At 39.0% G+C, this 15,689-nt stretch overlaps 1 protein-coding gene across 6 annotated transcripts in view; it reads left to right on the top strand.

Moving 5' to 3' along the window:
* The window catches only part of THOC2 (THO complex subunit 2), a gene marked incomplete at its 3' end in the record, with an annotated part of 103,221 nt that extends 95,363 nt beyond the window's left edge, over positions 1 to 7,858 (top strand). For all 6 annotated transcript variants that reach the window (XM_082681220.1, XM_082681228.1, XM_082681226.1 and 3 more), the window contains one exon: positions 5,084 to 7,858. Coding sequence is in view for 1 of the 6 variants with exons in the window: in XM_082681227.1 (XP_082537353.1) it covers positions 5,084 to 5,107 (24 nt within the window). The remainder of the gene's footprint in view (positions 1 to 5,083) is intronic.
* Positions 7,859 to 15,689: the final 7,831 nt, after the last annotated feature.

Genomic DNA, 15,689 nt, shown 5'->3' with positions numbered 1-15,689 from the left:
AAGATGCGAGACAAGATTCCCGGTTATTTTTAAGCTGTTTTCATTTTAAGCTTGCTGTTAGCTATGCCTTTTTTTTTTTTTTTAAAGCACCAAGATGTATTTAAAAACATCTGGCTTTCTCTTCACCACTCATTCCCATCTTCTCTGGATAGTTACTTTTTTAAAGTACCTTGTAGGTGATGGTGGTATCTGCATTTTACAGATGAAGAAACTGAGACTCTAAGAGGTTAAGTAGAAGAGGGTGACAGAGATATTAGCTGACACACCAATATGCAAACATAGGTCTTCTTGCCCTTCAGTGTTCTCTGATCTTCTTTTTGCCTTTCATGCAGACACGTTATCCAGAGTTTTAAGTTTCCTGCCTCTCTTTCTACCACTGCCCATGTTTTGCAAAGCCAAAAATATGGTCTGTGCTTTTAGTTCTGGAATTTAAAATATGCAACTTTGTTTTCAAAGTAGTTATGCCTTATGTGAGATTTTAAAAGTGTTTTATCCATCTTAAATAAATTGTATGTGGACGGACTGTTCAGAACCTTAATATAATCTTTTCTGAGCACTCAGATCATCACTTGAATAGTTATTGTTTGGTGTGATGCCTTAGGATTATTGAGGTGTATGTAGGATGATTTGCCCTCTACATTTAATGGTTTGAGATGGCTGTATTAGAAGTCGTTGAAGAATCAACAATTTTCTGGTTTCCATATTAGCTGTCACTTTTTAATGATATCAAGTATACTTGCTTTCTCTACCCTCCTCCTAATATTATTTGCTGCTTCTAATCTTCTAATGAAACTGGATAGATAGCCAAGGCGGTTTACAGTTGTTTAAGAGTGAGAAATGTCTGAGAGCCTGTTTTGTATAAAGGTGTGAGCTTTAGAGTATGGATTTTGTCCTGTTTATTTTGGCTGCAAAGCAGGGATTTGAGGTTGCCAGGTAGGTAACTTCTTGACAAATAGTGTGCTTTTTCTGTTCTGTTATTTTGTGCTTGTTATCTAAGTATTACAGAAGGGTGGATGAGAATTATGAGAGAGCATTTAGAATTCAGTAGATTTTTTAAAATTAGAAAGATTATAAAAGAAATATTATTACCTATTCTTAAATTCTAGCCATTGCCCACCCTAACCACTAGCTGTCTTCCCCAGTGAACCATAAACTCTTAATCTTCTTTTTTTATTCTTCACCATAACCTTTGTTTCAGTTTGGCGTTTTGCTTTTTACTTCTTGCTTTCACCTGGTCCCCTTATTAAAGAAAACAAAAACACTCTGCCTCTTATATCTTCATTAGCAGTGGGCCAGTCATGGTCGTCGACAATTTCATTGTGATTTTGGACATCTCTCTTTACTCTCTTCTTGGGTAGACTCTTTGTGAGGCACCGGTTGATTTTTTCCCTTTTTTTGGGCTGTCTGTGGCTGCCTTCTGTTGGATACCTTCTAGGGTTGGTCAAGTCTTAATGTGGTTCTTCCTTTTCATTTAGAGGTCTCATCATTTCTTATTGGCACCATTTACCTTTAGGCTACTTCAAATCTGCTGCTCCCTGCTCCCTTTTTAATTTATTTTATATTCTACAGAAAGGAGAACTGCTACACATGTCACATTTCCATGAGCCAGAGATGTCATTAATTGTAAGATTCATTGTTGGTTTCTAGAACTGTTTTTTGAGAAAAGTGGATAGAGAAATGACATTGATTTGTATGTATCACCTTGATTTCAAAAACATTAAAATGATCATGTTAGAGTTAAGAAAATACAATATATAAATGTGACCCAGATTAAATTCCTTCCAGAGTCTTCTTTTCCTGTTTCATAATGTTTTGTTGCAAAATCCTTTTTGCTTGTTCTCTGTATCTCCTGTTACTCGTTATTGCTAATGTCTTCGTCCAAATTCATCTACTCTTTCCTTAATTTAGTCTCTTGAACACTACTAGCTGCTTTGCCTTTAACTGTTTCCCCTAGTTTAATCTTCAAAAATTCCTGTCTATGAAAAATTTCCACTTAGAAGCATTCTTTAGCTTCGCAATTGTAAATTGATATGTGTGGTCCTCAATTCACTGAGTTCAGCTAACTTTTTGAGAGTCCTTTTGTGAACTAGAGACTGCTAAACTGAGACTTGCTTCTAGGTTTTGAGAAGCTCAGTCTTCTTGCACTTTGATTCTGGATTCTTGGCTCTTAATTTCAAAGAATATTAGCAATTAACTCTATCCTATCCATCTGCATTTGTAGTATACTACATTCCTATTCTAATACTCCAGTGAAGCCTAATAATATATTTTACAGGTCTGTCTCTCACCTCTGGTCTCTTACGTGTAACCTAACTCTTATCGTTTAAACCCAGGGTTGCAAATTCTCAGCCCTTAGGCAGAATGTGGCTTATTAGACATACCTTCTTGGCCTTGCACAATATTTAACATTAAAAAAAAAGTTGCCTTTAAAAATCAAAAGAGTTGACAAAATCCAAATTTCATTTTCTTTTGAAGAACTGGAACATCTGGCAACATTGTGTCCTGATTTCTGCATGGCAACAGTCAGCTAGACCTGCCTAGGTGCTTGTTCCCCTTAAATAGAGTGGGTCTTTTTTTGTAGTTTACCTCATTCAGGCCCCACCCAGCTCACTTCCATTTGTTTCCATTTTATAGTAGCCCCTGTAAGCAATCGATTTTGTAATTCCTGTTCTGAGCCTTTCTTCTTCAGTCCATACTTGGAAACTGACCTCCTAACTGCTCCAAGTTTGCTTATTTTAGGAATGTGTTACCATGTTGAGACACAGTCCTAGATGCTGGTAATAATATGTGTTGGAGTAGGAAGTGTTCAATTAAGTATCTTCCTCAGTAGTTTCCCATTGCTTACACGTGTGTGTCAGCTTGCCTATAGAGTCCTAGTCACTGATTCCTATGTATATATGAATGTGTTACATATCCCTCTCCTTAGATTGTGGTCTTGTTGAAGGCAGTAACTTCATCTCTTCCTTCTAATCAAACAATCAAGTATTTTTCTTTATTACCTGCTATGTTTCAGATACTCTTAACTTTACATGGAGAGCTATGTACAGGAGTATTAACTATATCTCTTTGGAATTGAGGAGAAACATCACTGACTATTTTTGCCCCCAGAAGAAGGTTCAGTGTATTTATAGCATTTGATAGTATACTGTTTAAGAAGTTGCTTTGTGTGCTGCAACATATTTTTTGAGGGCAGGTTTATTATACTTTCATCTGGGTCTGTATGTAGCAATCATTAAATGTGTAAAAAAGTCTTGTTAGGAGATTGAAATGATAGACCTAAACTATTTTTCTCTTCATTATCATCCTTTAAAGTATCAGTGAGTTCTGTACACTGATATTCATAGGCACCAAACAGTTGGAGAGAACAGGAGGAATTTTCTATTTCCTTTCTTCCACTTAAGGCAGACCAAATTTTCACTCAGGTGCTGTGCTGTTCTTTATCTGGATGTAGGCATGAGCACTTCCAAAAGGCTCCCATGCCACATTTACCCTTGAGTGTGACACATATTCCTCACACACACATTTATCTTGAGAGGCACCCCTGGGTATGCTGAGATTCAGTTCAGTAGAATCCTAGTTTTAACTGTTCCATTTTATCCACTTGGGATACCTCAGGAAGTGTGTTTGCTATGATAAGAATTGCTAGGCAGCAGTTTAAGGGTAAATGAAGGAGTAAAGTGGAATTAGGATGGCTGTCCCTATATCTTTCTCCTGTAACTTCTTTCTTTCTTGTAAATGTTCATTGGACTCTTCTGTCAACTTCATCCATGTGTACCTTTGTACTTGGCATGTGCGTGCCTGTGTGTGTATGTGTACACGTACTAGGATTAACCAGGAATAATTTTTTAATTCACTGGGCTTGTATTTTATAGTTTCTCTAAATAAATTTTGTTGCCATCCAGAGGGTTCTTTTTTTTTTTTTTTTTTTTTTTTCGCGGTACGCAGGCCTCTCACTGTTGTGGCCTCTCCCGTTGCGGAGCACAGGCTCCGGACGCGCAGGCTCAGCGGCAATGGCTCACGGGCCCAGCTGCTCCGCGGCATGTGGGATCCTCCCGGACCGGGGCACGAACCCGTGTCCCCTGCATCGGCAGGCGGACTCTCAACCACTGCGCCACCAGGGAAGCCCCAAAGGGTTCTTTTATGAGGAGTCTATGAACTATTGAAACATTTCTTAGGACCTTTTTGATCATAAAAATAGAAAGTGTGTGTGTGTTTATAAAGGCATGGCTCTGATAATAAGGCTGATTTTCTATTTGCCTTTCTTCTCTATTTTGATCACCAGTCTAGCTGCTCTTTCACCCAGACCTAACGTTTCAGACTTCGTTCTTGCTGTCACAGCTGTCTATAAAGTAACATCATTTAAAATCAACTTCCTCAACCCTGAAAGGGTACTCTTTGAGGGCATTTCATGCATAGTTTTCTGATGCCCTGACAAAGGAGGAGGGCATGGTGGAACAGAGGGAAATGACAACCTTAAAAGTTGTCCAGATAATTCCCAATAGGAAGTGATGTTTACAAATGTAATCTTGTCTTAGCATAGTGGAAGGCCACCTTTTGTTGGAGTGTATCCTGCACAGATGGTATTACCAATGCAGTTTATAGCACTGAGAGAGTAGAGGTGTCTAGGATGGAGGACAGTCAACTCTGAACTGAGCCTGAAGTAGAAACCCTTTGAGAAACATAAACAGTCCTAGATGTGAAAAGATAGATTTGAGGGATCTCTTGCATTTAGAACCTGTGCTTTCTTATTACAATGGTTAAAGTTGCACATATTTAAAAAACTAGTTAATAAACAAGAAGAAGAATATTCCAGGTAAGGTGATATAAACTTATTATTAATGAGAATAAAATATTACTCTGCTGGAAGATAGAGTCCTGAAGTCTGAATTTGGTGCTGTTTCATCACTATGTGACTTTCTTCTTGATGGCAGTTCTTTCTGAAGTTCACTGAACTTGGGGTGGTTTTCAAGTTTGTAATACCAAGACGTCATTATTTTATAAATATGTTCTGGTTACTGCTGAGAGACTGACATCTAGTATCTTCTTTCCACTTGCTCTTGTGCTTGCTGATTTGTCATTCCAGGGTATGGACAGACCCCTAAGCTGAAGGTCTCCTAGAGGAGGATGCCACAGCTCCATGCGTCACTCTCAGAACGATATCTCCTATAATTAAGAGCTTCTGGTGCTGTCCATTTAATGGGAATCTGCTTTAAATCAGAAGATGAATACACACTACCATCCTCTTCATGAGACATTCCAAAGTCACTGATTTTCAGAACATTATTTTCACCTCCAGGCAGTTTCTTGCAGCAAGGTTCCTGTGTATACAATGTTTACTCGAGATTTGCCATCCAGAAGCAGCATCTAATGAAAATGTCACTAACTGTTTTAGTTCATCCTTCTTTCTCAGAAAGGAGAGGAAATCGACTCCTGGAACCAGTTCCTTAATCATGTAGATAGACTGTATTTGTGTGCGAACTTTGATAAGTTTGACAATATTGGGATGATTATATTGCTTGAGGATTTTGGCTTCTTGTAAAAATTTTAATTTCAGTTCCTGGGAAAGATCATCTTCACATGTTTTAACAGCAATAGCAGTTTTATCCTTTAATGTGCCCTTAAATGTGTCATCAGAATTTCCCTTGCCCAGTAATTATGACATTTTCATAATAGGCATTTTTTATTCTAATTATGATCATGCTGATACCGTGATTCTCTTTATTGGAACATTGACTTTTTTTGCAGCTAAAAAAAATTGAGATGAAGTTCTTATAAAATATTCCATTTAAAAGTGGTTTTTCGTATATCCCTGTGTTGTAACCATCACCAGTAATTCCAGAACATCTCCATCACCCTCAGAAGAGACCCTGCATCTGTTAGCAGTCACCTGCAATTCTCTCCTTCCTGCAGCCTCTGGAAACAACTAATGTATTTTCTGTCTCGATGGATTTGCCTGTTTTGGACATTTCATAAAAATGGAATCATGCAATATGTGGCCTTTTGTTATATGTGGCTTCTTTCACTTAGCATCATGTTTTCAAGGTTCATCCATGTTGTAGCATGTATCAGAAATTGATTTCTTTTTATAACTGAATACTATTCCATTGTATGGATGTGTACCACATTTTGTTTATCCATTCATCAGTGATGAACAGGAACAATGATTTTTAAGTATTAAAACTGTAAGTTCAACATTAATGTATCTATAATTATAATTGGTAATGTCAAGATTATACATGGCGTGAACAGAATACTGTATAGAAACGATATGTAAATTATTTGTCAGCATATCATGCAAGTGTGATTATTTTCTAAGGCCCTTCTAGCTCTGGTTTTAATGAAATATGTGAATGTAGTATTTTCATCAATAAAGTTTAATGCGTTAAGCATTAGATTAAAATTTGAATGAGAACAATGTTAGGCAGATATGAAACTATTTGCCACATGTTGTAATGATCATGTTTTGAATTTATTTCAATATGCAGTATTTGAAAAATGTCAATACATAAAGGAAAGGAAATGAGTATAATTAAGTCAATATATTTTTAAAGCAATTTTTATAATTTAGCAGACATTGCATCTTAATATAAGTAACTATTAAAATCATGTCCTTGTGAAAAATGTGATGTCATTTTTCTCTTTTTTTGTTGATCAGGTAAAATTGGTTCCTTTTCACGGTTATGTGTTCTGTTTACTTTTGACAAGCTATTGCTTGTCCCTGTGGAATTCTATTTCATTTTTTCCTCCCTCCCCTCCCCCCACTCCCCCTTTCCCTCTCTCACAGACAAAATGTTCTGTGGTTTGTTTTTTTTTAAATTCATCATAATGTACCTATCTTTAGTGGTTTCTAAGAATAGGCAATAAGAAATACACAAATATTTCATCCTTATTTAGGGACTTAATTCAAGCCTTTGTTATTGACAGAACTCATTGATTTTCTTAAATCTTCCTTCCTTCCTCCTCCTCCTCTCCTCCCTTCTTCCCTCCCTCCCTCCCTCCTCCTTTCATCTGTCCCTCCTTCCCCCTTCCATCCATCCCCTCTCCTTCCTCCCTGCCCCCTACCAATGCCTTTCTTATCTATCAATATAATCACTTTGTTTCTTTCAGATGAGATTGGAATGAAATTGTTCAGCTGTGACCAGAAATTTATTGTCCTGAGTAGATTGCCAAGAATTATGAACGAAGAGGGCCCGTTTGCATCTCCTTAAATTATTCAGTGATCTGCTCTATTGCTCCATGCCGAAAACTTAAAATTGTTGAGTTGTGCATTATTGTATTTAACTTGTTGCTTAGTTTCTACATGTTTATTTTCAGTAAATGGCTGAAAGTATTAACTTCCATATTTTTAGCACAATGTGCTGTATACAGTTTCCAAGAAGCAAATAAGGTTACATATGTACAGAATTTCCCTTTAGGTTAACTAAATATTGCCTGAGTTTAGGTTTTTTTTTCAATTTGAAATGCTTCCTTTTTATTGTTTGAAATGGAAAATAAACAATTATTGAACCCTCTTGAATTTACCTCATTTAAAAACTCAGTTTTAATTTATTATTTGGCCTGTTTTTAATATTAGTAAAAATCAAAGTGGGAGCAGTGTCTTATGCAATGCCTAGGAATCATTTTATATACTATGTGTAAGACATTAAAACCTGTTAGAAAAAAAAAGGTACCAGCACTCCCTTGTCCCTTGCCATTTTTTCTTGTAATTATGTTAGAAAAATCTGGGCGGGGGGATCGAAAATTAATTGTCTTTTAAGTCTACAGCTACAGGAGCTTTGTATTGCTTAACTTTAATCTGGAAAAGTTTCACAGTGACATTTTTAAAATAAAGTTTTTTTATCTAATGAATTCTACCCATGTAACCCTTTTTCTAAATAAACAATAGTTTTCTCAAATGATTGTATATCATTGTGTATATTGTTGCTTATTCAAAATAACTTAGCAAAGATAAGATTCCTAGCTCTTTCTTCTTATTTGTGTCTTAGTCCATGGACTACAATGTTTCCAAATAACAGACATCTTATCCAATAATATGAGAAAATCCTATTTGCTTACCTCTGTACCTGGGGTAGACAGTGGGCTGAAATGATGCCTAGAATTATTCATTTATTCTTCAGTTCCTTAGAACCAATGATAACTATGCAAATTAATTTTTTTAAGAGAAAGAATGACAATAAAGGCTTTATTTTTAAAAAAGATTGAGACATTCTGAGTGTATTTTAGAATTCGCAAAGGGATATAAATCTTTTTTTTTTTTGCGGTACGTGGGCCTCTCACTGTTGTGGCCTCTCCCGTTGCGGAGCACAGGCTCCGGACGCGCAGGCTCAGCGGCCATGGCTCACGGGCCCAGCCGGTCCGCGGCATGTGGGATCCTCCCGGAGCGGGGCACGAACCTGTGTCCCATGCATCGGCAGGCGGACTCTCAGCCACTGCGCCACCAGGGAAGCCCAGGGATATAAATCTTGATGCCCCTTTTCAGGTAATTATAATTTGCAGAAATTGATGAGCACAGTGATTATTTATGGGAGAGTGATCCATTCAATGACTGTTGTGCACCCATAATGTGCCTGGCATTAAAAACATGATACATTGTTAGAATGATTTTTACAATGAGAAAATAACTATGGTTCACCTCAAAATCATTTGTTAGAAACATATCAGGGAATAGCTTTCCAGTTGTTATGTTGCATTCACATTTTAAAGATGTCATGATTGTGAAAATTTGCTGCTACTTAGCATCAGAATCTCTCCTCTCTCTCCCCCAAATTATTGAACACAGGTAACCTTTGCTTTTGGCCTTGCTAGAAATGCACTGAGGATGGAAAATGCTAACTTTGAATTTAACTGAGCAGAAATAATTTATGTTGGAAGAAGAAAATCTATTCGATAGCTATTTTAAAGGTTTTCTGTTTTACATACACAGGAGTATTAAGACCTAACTCCTGTGCCTAGAGCACTTGCAGTTTAACTTCAGAAATGAAGGACAAGTGAGTGCTGTTGGGGGTCAGCAATCATTCTGTAAGGAGCCAGATAGTAAATATTTGAGACTTTGAATAAATATTTGAGACTTTGTGGGCTTACGTGGACCCTTTCGGACTTCCTCAGCTCTGCATTATAGTGTGAAAGCAGCCATAGATGATATGGAAATGAATGAGCATGACTGAATTCCAGTAAAATTTTACTTACAAAAAACCTGCTATAGAGAATCCTATGAAAGATTTAATCAAAAAATATTTGAGTGCCTCTTAAGCACCAGATGTACAACCTTTAGCAAAACAAACTCTGCTCTCGTGGAAGTTCATTCTAGTCAATGGAGGCAAACAAACATCGGAGGGAGGGGAGAGACCTTCAGGATGGTGGAGGAGTGAGATGTGGAGATCACCTTCCTCCCCACAGATACATCAGAAATACATCTACATGTGGAGCAACTCCTACAGAACACCCACTGAACGCTGGTAGGAGACCTCAGACCTCCCAAAAGGCAAGAAACTCCCCCACGTACCTGGGTAGGGCAAAAGATAAAAGAATAAACAGACAAAAGAATAGGGATGGGACCTGCACCAGTGGGAGGGAGCTGTGAAGGAGGAAAGGTGTCCACACACTAGGAAGCCCCTTCGCGGGCAGAGACTGCGGGTGGCGGAGGAGGGAAGCTTCAGGGCTGCGGAGGAGAGCGCAGAAACGGGTGCGGAGGGCAAAGCGGAGAGATTCCCCCACAGAGGATCAGGGCGACCACCACTCACCAGCCCGAGAGGCTTGTCTGCTCACCCGCCGGCGCGGGCGGGGCTGGGAGCTGAGGCTCTGGCTTCGGTCAGAGCGCAGGGAGAGGACTGGGGTTGGCTGTGTGAACACAGCCTGAAGGGGTTAGTGCGCCATGGCTAGCCTAGCCGGGAGGGAGTCCGGGAAAAAGTCTGGAGCTGCCGAAGAGGCAAGAGACTTTTTCTTGCCTCTTTGTTTACTGGTGCGCAAGGAGAGGGGATTAAGAGCGCTGCTTAATGGAGCCCCAGAGACGGGCATGAGACGCTAAGGCTGCTGCCGCCGCCACCGAGAAGCCTGTGTGCAAGCACAGGTCACTCACTATCCACACCCCCCTTCTGGGGAGCCTGTGCAGCCCGCCACTGCCAGGGTCCCGTGATCCAGGGACAACTTCCCCGGGAGAACGCACGGCGCGTCTCAGGCTGGTGCAACGTCACGCCGGCCTCTACCGCCACAGGCTCGCCCCACATCCGTACCCCTCCCTCCCCCCGGCCTGAGTGAGCCAGGCCCCCGAAGCAGCTGCTTCTTTAACCGCGTCCTGTCTGAGCGAAGAACAGGCGCCCTCAGTCGACCTACATGCAGAGGCGGGTCCAAATCCAAAGCTGAATCCCGGGAGCTGTGCGAACAAAGAAGAGAAAGGGAAATCTCTCCCAGCAGCCTCAGGAGCAGCGGATTAAATCTCCACAATCAACTTGATGCACCCTGCATCTGTGGAATACCTGAAGAGACAACACATCATCCCAAAATTGAGGCAGTGGACTTTGGGAGCAACTGTAGAAATGGGGTTTGCTTTCTGCATCTAATTTGTTTCTGGTCTTATGTTTACCTTAGATTAGTATTTAGAGTTCATTGTCATTGGTAGATTTGTTTATTGATTTGGTTGTTCTCTTCCTTTTTTTTATATATACGTATATATATTTTTCCTCCTCTTTTTGTGAGTGTGTATGCTTCCTTGTGTGATTTTGTCTGTATAGCTTTGCTTTTACCATTTGTCCTAGGGTTCTGTCTGTCCGTTTTTTTTTTCTTAGTATAGTTTTTAGCGCTAGCTATCATTGGTGGATTTGTTTTTTGGTTTGGATGCCCTCTTCTTTCTTTCTTTTTTTTAAATTATGTTTTAATTTTTTTATTTTTAATAATTTAAATTTTTTAAGTTTTAATAACTTTCTTTTCTTTCTTCTTATTTTCTTTTTTTCTCCCTTTTTTTCTGAGCCATGTGGCTGACAGGGTCTTGGTGCTCTGGCTGGGTGTCAGGCCTGTGCCTCTGAGGTGGGAGAGCCGAGTTCAGGACATTGGTCCATCAGAGACCACCCGGCTCCACGTAATATCAAATGGCGAAAGCTCTCCCAGAGATCTCCACCTCAACGCTAAGACCCACCTCCACTCAACGACCAGCAAGCTCCAGTGCTGGGCACCCTATGCCAAACATTTAGCAAGACAGGAACACAACCCCACCCATTAGCAGAGAGGCTGCCTAAAATCATAATAAGGTCACAGACACCCCCAAGAAACACCACTGGACGCAGTCCTGCCCACCAGAAAGACAAGATCCAGCCTCATTCACCAGAACACAGGCACCAGTCCCCTGTACCAGGAAGCCTAACCAACCCACTGAACCAACCTTAGCCACTGGGGGCAGACACCAAAAACAATGGGAAGAAAGAACCTGCAGCCTGCGAAAAGGAGACCGAAAACACACTAATTTAAGCAAAATGAGAAGACAGAGAAACACACAGCAGATGAAGGAGCAAGGTAAAAACCCACCAGACCAAACAAGTGAAGCGGAAATAGGCATTCTACTTGAAAAAGAGTTCAGAGTAATGACAAAGCCATAAAAGGGGAAATTGACAGTAACACAATCATGGTAGGGAACTGTAACACCCCACTTTCACCCATGGACAGATCATCCAAAATGAAAATAAATAAGGAAACACAAGCTTTAAATGATACATTAAACAAGATGGACTTAATTGATATTTATAGGACATTCCATCCAAAAACAACAGAATACACATTCTTCTCAAGTGCTCATGGAACATTCTCCAGAATAGATCATATCTTGGGTCAGAAACCAAGCCTTGGTAAATTTAAGAAAATTGAAATCCTGTCAAGTATCTCTTCTGACCAGAACGCTATGAGACTAGATATCAATTACAGGAAAAAATCTGTAAAAAATACAAACACATGGAGGCTAAACAATATGCTACTAAATAACTAAACAACTAAGAGGTCACTGAAGAAATCAAAGGAGAAATCAAAAAATACCTAGAAACAAATGACAATGAAAACACGACAACCAAAAATCTATGGGATGCAGCAAAAGCAGTTCTAAGAGGGAAGTTTATAGCAACACAATCCTACCTCAAGAAACAAGAAACACCTCAAATAAACAACCTAACCTTACACCTAAAGCAATTAGAGAAAGAAGAACAAAAAACCCTAAAGTTAGCAGAAGGAAAGAAATCATAAAGATCAGATCAGAAATAAATGAAAAAGGAATGAAGGAAACAATAGCAAAGAACAGTAAAACTAAAAGCTGTTTTTTTGAGAAGATAAACAAGATTGATAAACCATCAGCAAGACTCATCAAGAAAAAAAGGGAGAAGACTCAAATTAATAGAATTAGAACAGAAAAAGGAGAAGTAACACCTGACACTGCAGAAATACAAAGGATCATGAAAGACTACTACAAGCAACTATATGCCAATAAAATGGACAACCTGCAAGAAATGGACAAATTCTTAGAAAAGTACAACCTACTGAGACTGAACCAGGGAGAAAAAAGAAAATATCAACAGACCAATCACAAGCACTGAAATTGAGACTGTGATTAAAAATATGCCAACAAACAAAAGCCCAGGACCAGATGGTGAATTCTATCAAACATTTAGAGAAGAGCTAACACCTATCCTGTTCAAACTCTTCCAAAATATAGCAGAGGGAGCAACACTCCCAAACTCATTCTACGAGGCCACCATCATCCTGATACCAAAACCACAAAAAGTTGTCACAAAGGAAGACAACTACATGCCAATGTCACTGATGAACATAGATGCAAAAATCCTCAACAAAATACTAGCAAACAGAATCCAACAGCACATTAAAAGGATCACACACCATGATCAAGTGGGGTTTATCCCAGGAATGCAAGGATTCTTCAATATACGCAAATCAATCAATGTGATACACCATATTAACAAACTGAAGGAGAAAAACCATATGATCATCTCAATAGATGCAGAAAAAGCTTTCAACAAAATTCAACACCCATTTATGATTAAAAAAAAACCCTCCCGAAAGTAGGCATAGAGGGAACTTACCTCAACATAATAAAGGCCATATATGACAAACCCACAGCCAACATTGTTCTCAATGGTGAAAAACTGAAACCATTTCCACTAAAATCAGGAACAAGACAAGGTTGTCCACTCTCACCACTAGTTTTGGAAGTTTTAGCTATAGCAGTCAGAGAAGGAAAAGAAATAAAATGAATCCAAATCAGAAAAGAAGAAGTAAAGCTGTCACTGTTTGCAGATGACATGATACTGTACATAGAGAATCCTAAAGACTCTACCAGAAAACTACTAGAGCTAATCAATGAATTTGGTAAAGTAGCAGGATACAAAATTAATGCACAGAAAACTCTTGCATTCCTATACACTGATGATGAAAAATCTGAAAGAGAAATTAAGGAAACACTCCCATTTGCCATTGCAACATAAGGAATAAAATATCTCGGAATAAACCTACCTAAGGAGACAAAAGACGTGTATGCAGAAAACTATAAGACAGTGATGAAAGAAATTAAAGATGATACAAACAGATGGAGAGATATACCATGTTCTTGGATTGGAAGAATCAACATTGTGAAATGAGTCTACCATCCAAAGCAATCTACAGATTCAATGCAATCCCTATCAAACTACCAATGTCATTTTCCACAGAACTAGAACAAAAAATTTCACAATTTGTATGGAAACACTAAAGATCCCGAATAGCCAAAGCAATCTTGAGAAAGAAAAACGGAGCTGGAGGAATCAGGCTTCCGGACTTCAGACTATAATACAAAGCTACAGTAATCAAGACAGTATGGTACTGGCACAAAAACAGAAAGATAGATCAATGGAACAGGATAGAAAGCCCAGAGATAAACCCACGCTCATATGGTCACCTTATTTTTAATAAAGGAGGCAAGAGTAAACAATGGAGAAAAGACAGCCTCTTCAATAAGTGGTGCTGGGAAAACTGGACAGCTACATGTAAAAGCATGAGATTAGATCACTCCCTAACACCATACACAAAAATAAGCTCAAAATGGATTAAAGAGCTAAATGTAAGGCCAGAAACTATCAAACTCTTAGAGAAAAACATAGGCAGAACACTCTATGACATAAATCACAGCAGGATCCTTTTTGGCCCACCTCCTAGAGAAATGGAAATAAAAACAAAAATAAACAAATGGGACCTAATGAAACTTAAAAGCTTTTGCACAGCAAAGGAAACCATAAACAAGACCAAAAGACAACCCTCAGAATGGGAGAAAATATTTGGAAATGAAGCAACTGACAAAGGATTAATCTCCAAAATTTACAAGCAGCTCATGCAGCTCAAGAACAAAAAAACAAACGGCCCAATCCAAAAATGGGCAGAAGACCTAAATAGACATTTCTCCAAAGAAGATATAGACTGCCAACAAACACATGAAAGAATGCTCAACATCATTAATCATTAGAGAAATGCAAATCAGAACTACAATGAGGTATCAGCTCACACCAGTCAGAATGGCCATTATCAAAAAATCTACAAACAATAAATGCTGGAGAGGGTGTGGAGAAAAGGGAATCCTCTTGCAATGTTGGTGGGAATGTAAATTGATACAGCCACTATGGAGAAAAGTATGGAGTTTCCTTAAAATACTAAAAATAGTACTACCATACGACCCAGCAATCCCACTACTGGGCATATACCCTGAGAAAACCATAATTCAAAAAGAGTCATGTACCACAATGTTCATTGCAGCTCTATTTACAATAGCAAGGACATGGAAGCAACCTAAGTGTCCATCGACAGATGAATGGATAAAGAAGATGTGGCACATATATACAATGGAGTATTACTCAGCCATAAAAAGAAACGAAATTGAGCTATTTGTAGTGAGGTGGATGGACCTAGAGTCTGTCATACAGAGTGAAGTAAGTCAGAAAGAGAAAGACAAATACCGTATGCTAACACATATATATGGAATTTAAGAAAAAAAAATGTCATGAAGAACCTAGGGGTAAGACAGGAATAAAGACACAGACCTACTGGAGAACGGACTTGAGGCTATGGGGAGGGGGAAGGGTGAGCTGTGACAAAGCGAGAGAGAGGCATGGACGTATATACACTAACAAAGGTAAGGTAGATAGCTAGTGGGAAGCAGCCGCATAGCACGGATATCAGCTTGGTGCTTTGTGACCGCCTGGAGGGGTGGGATAGGGAGGGTGGGAGGGAGGGAGACGCAAGAGGGAAGAGATGTGGGAACATATGTATATGTATAACTGATTCACTTTGTTGTAAAGCAAAAACTAACACACCATTGTAAAGCAATTATACCCCAATAAAGATGTTAAAAAAAAAAAAAAGATGTGGCACATATATACAATGGAATATTACTCGGCCACAAAAAGAAATGAAATTGAGTTATTTTTAGTGAGGTGGATGGACCTAGAGTCTGTCATACAGAGTGAAGTAAGTCTGAAAGAGAAAAACAAATACCGTATGCTAACATATATATATGGAACCTAAAAAAACAAATCTTCTGAAGAACGTAGGGGCAGGACGGGAATAAAGATGCAGACATAGAGAATGGACTTGAGGACATGGCGAGGGGGGAGGGTAACCTGGGATGAAGTGAGAGAGTGGCATGGACATATATACACTACCAAACGTAAACTAGA

Source organism: Grampus griseus (genome assembly GCF_964374135.1).
Source record: "Grampus griseus genome assembly, chromosome: X".
NCBI lineage: Eukaryota > Metazoa > Chordata > Mammalia > Artiodactyla > Delphinidae > Grampus > Grampus griseus.
Note: the sequence above shows the minus strand (reverse complement) of the source record. Positions and strands in the feature narration are given on the sequence as shown.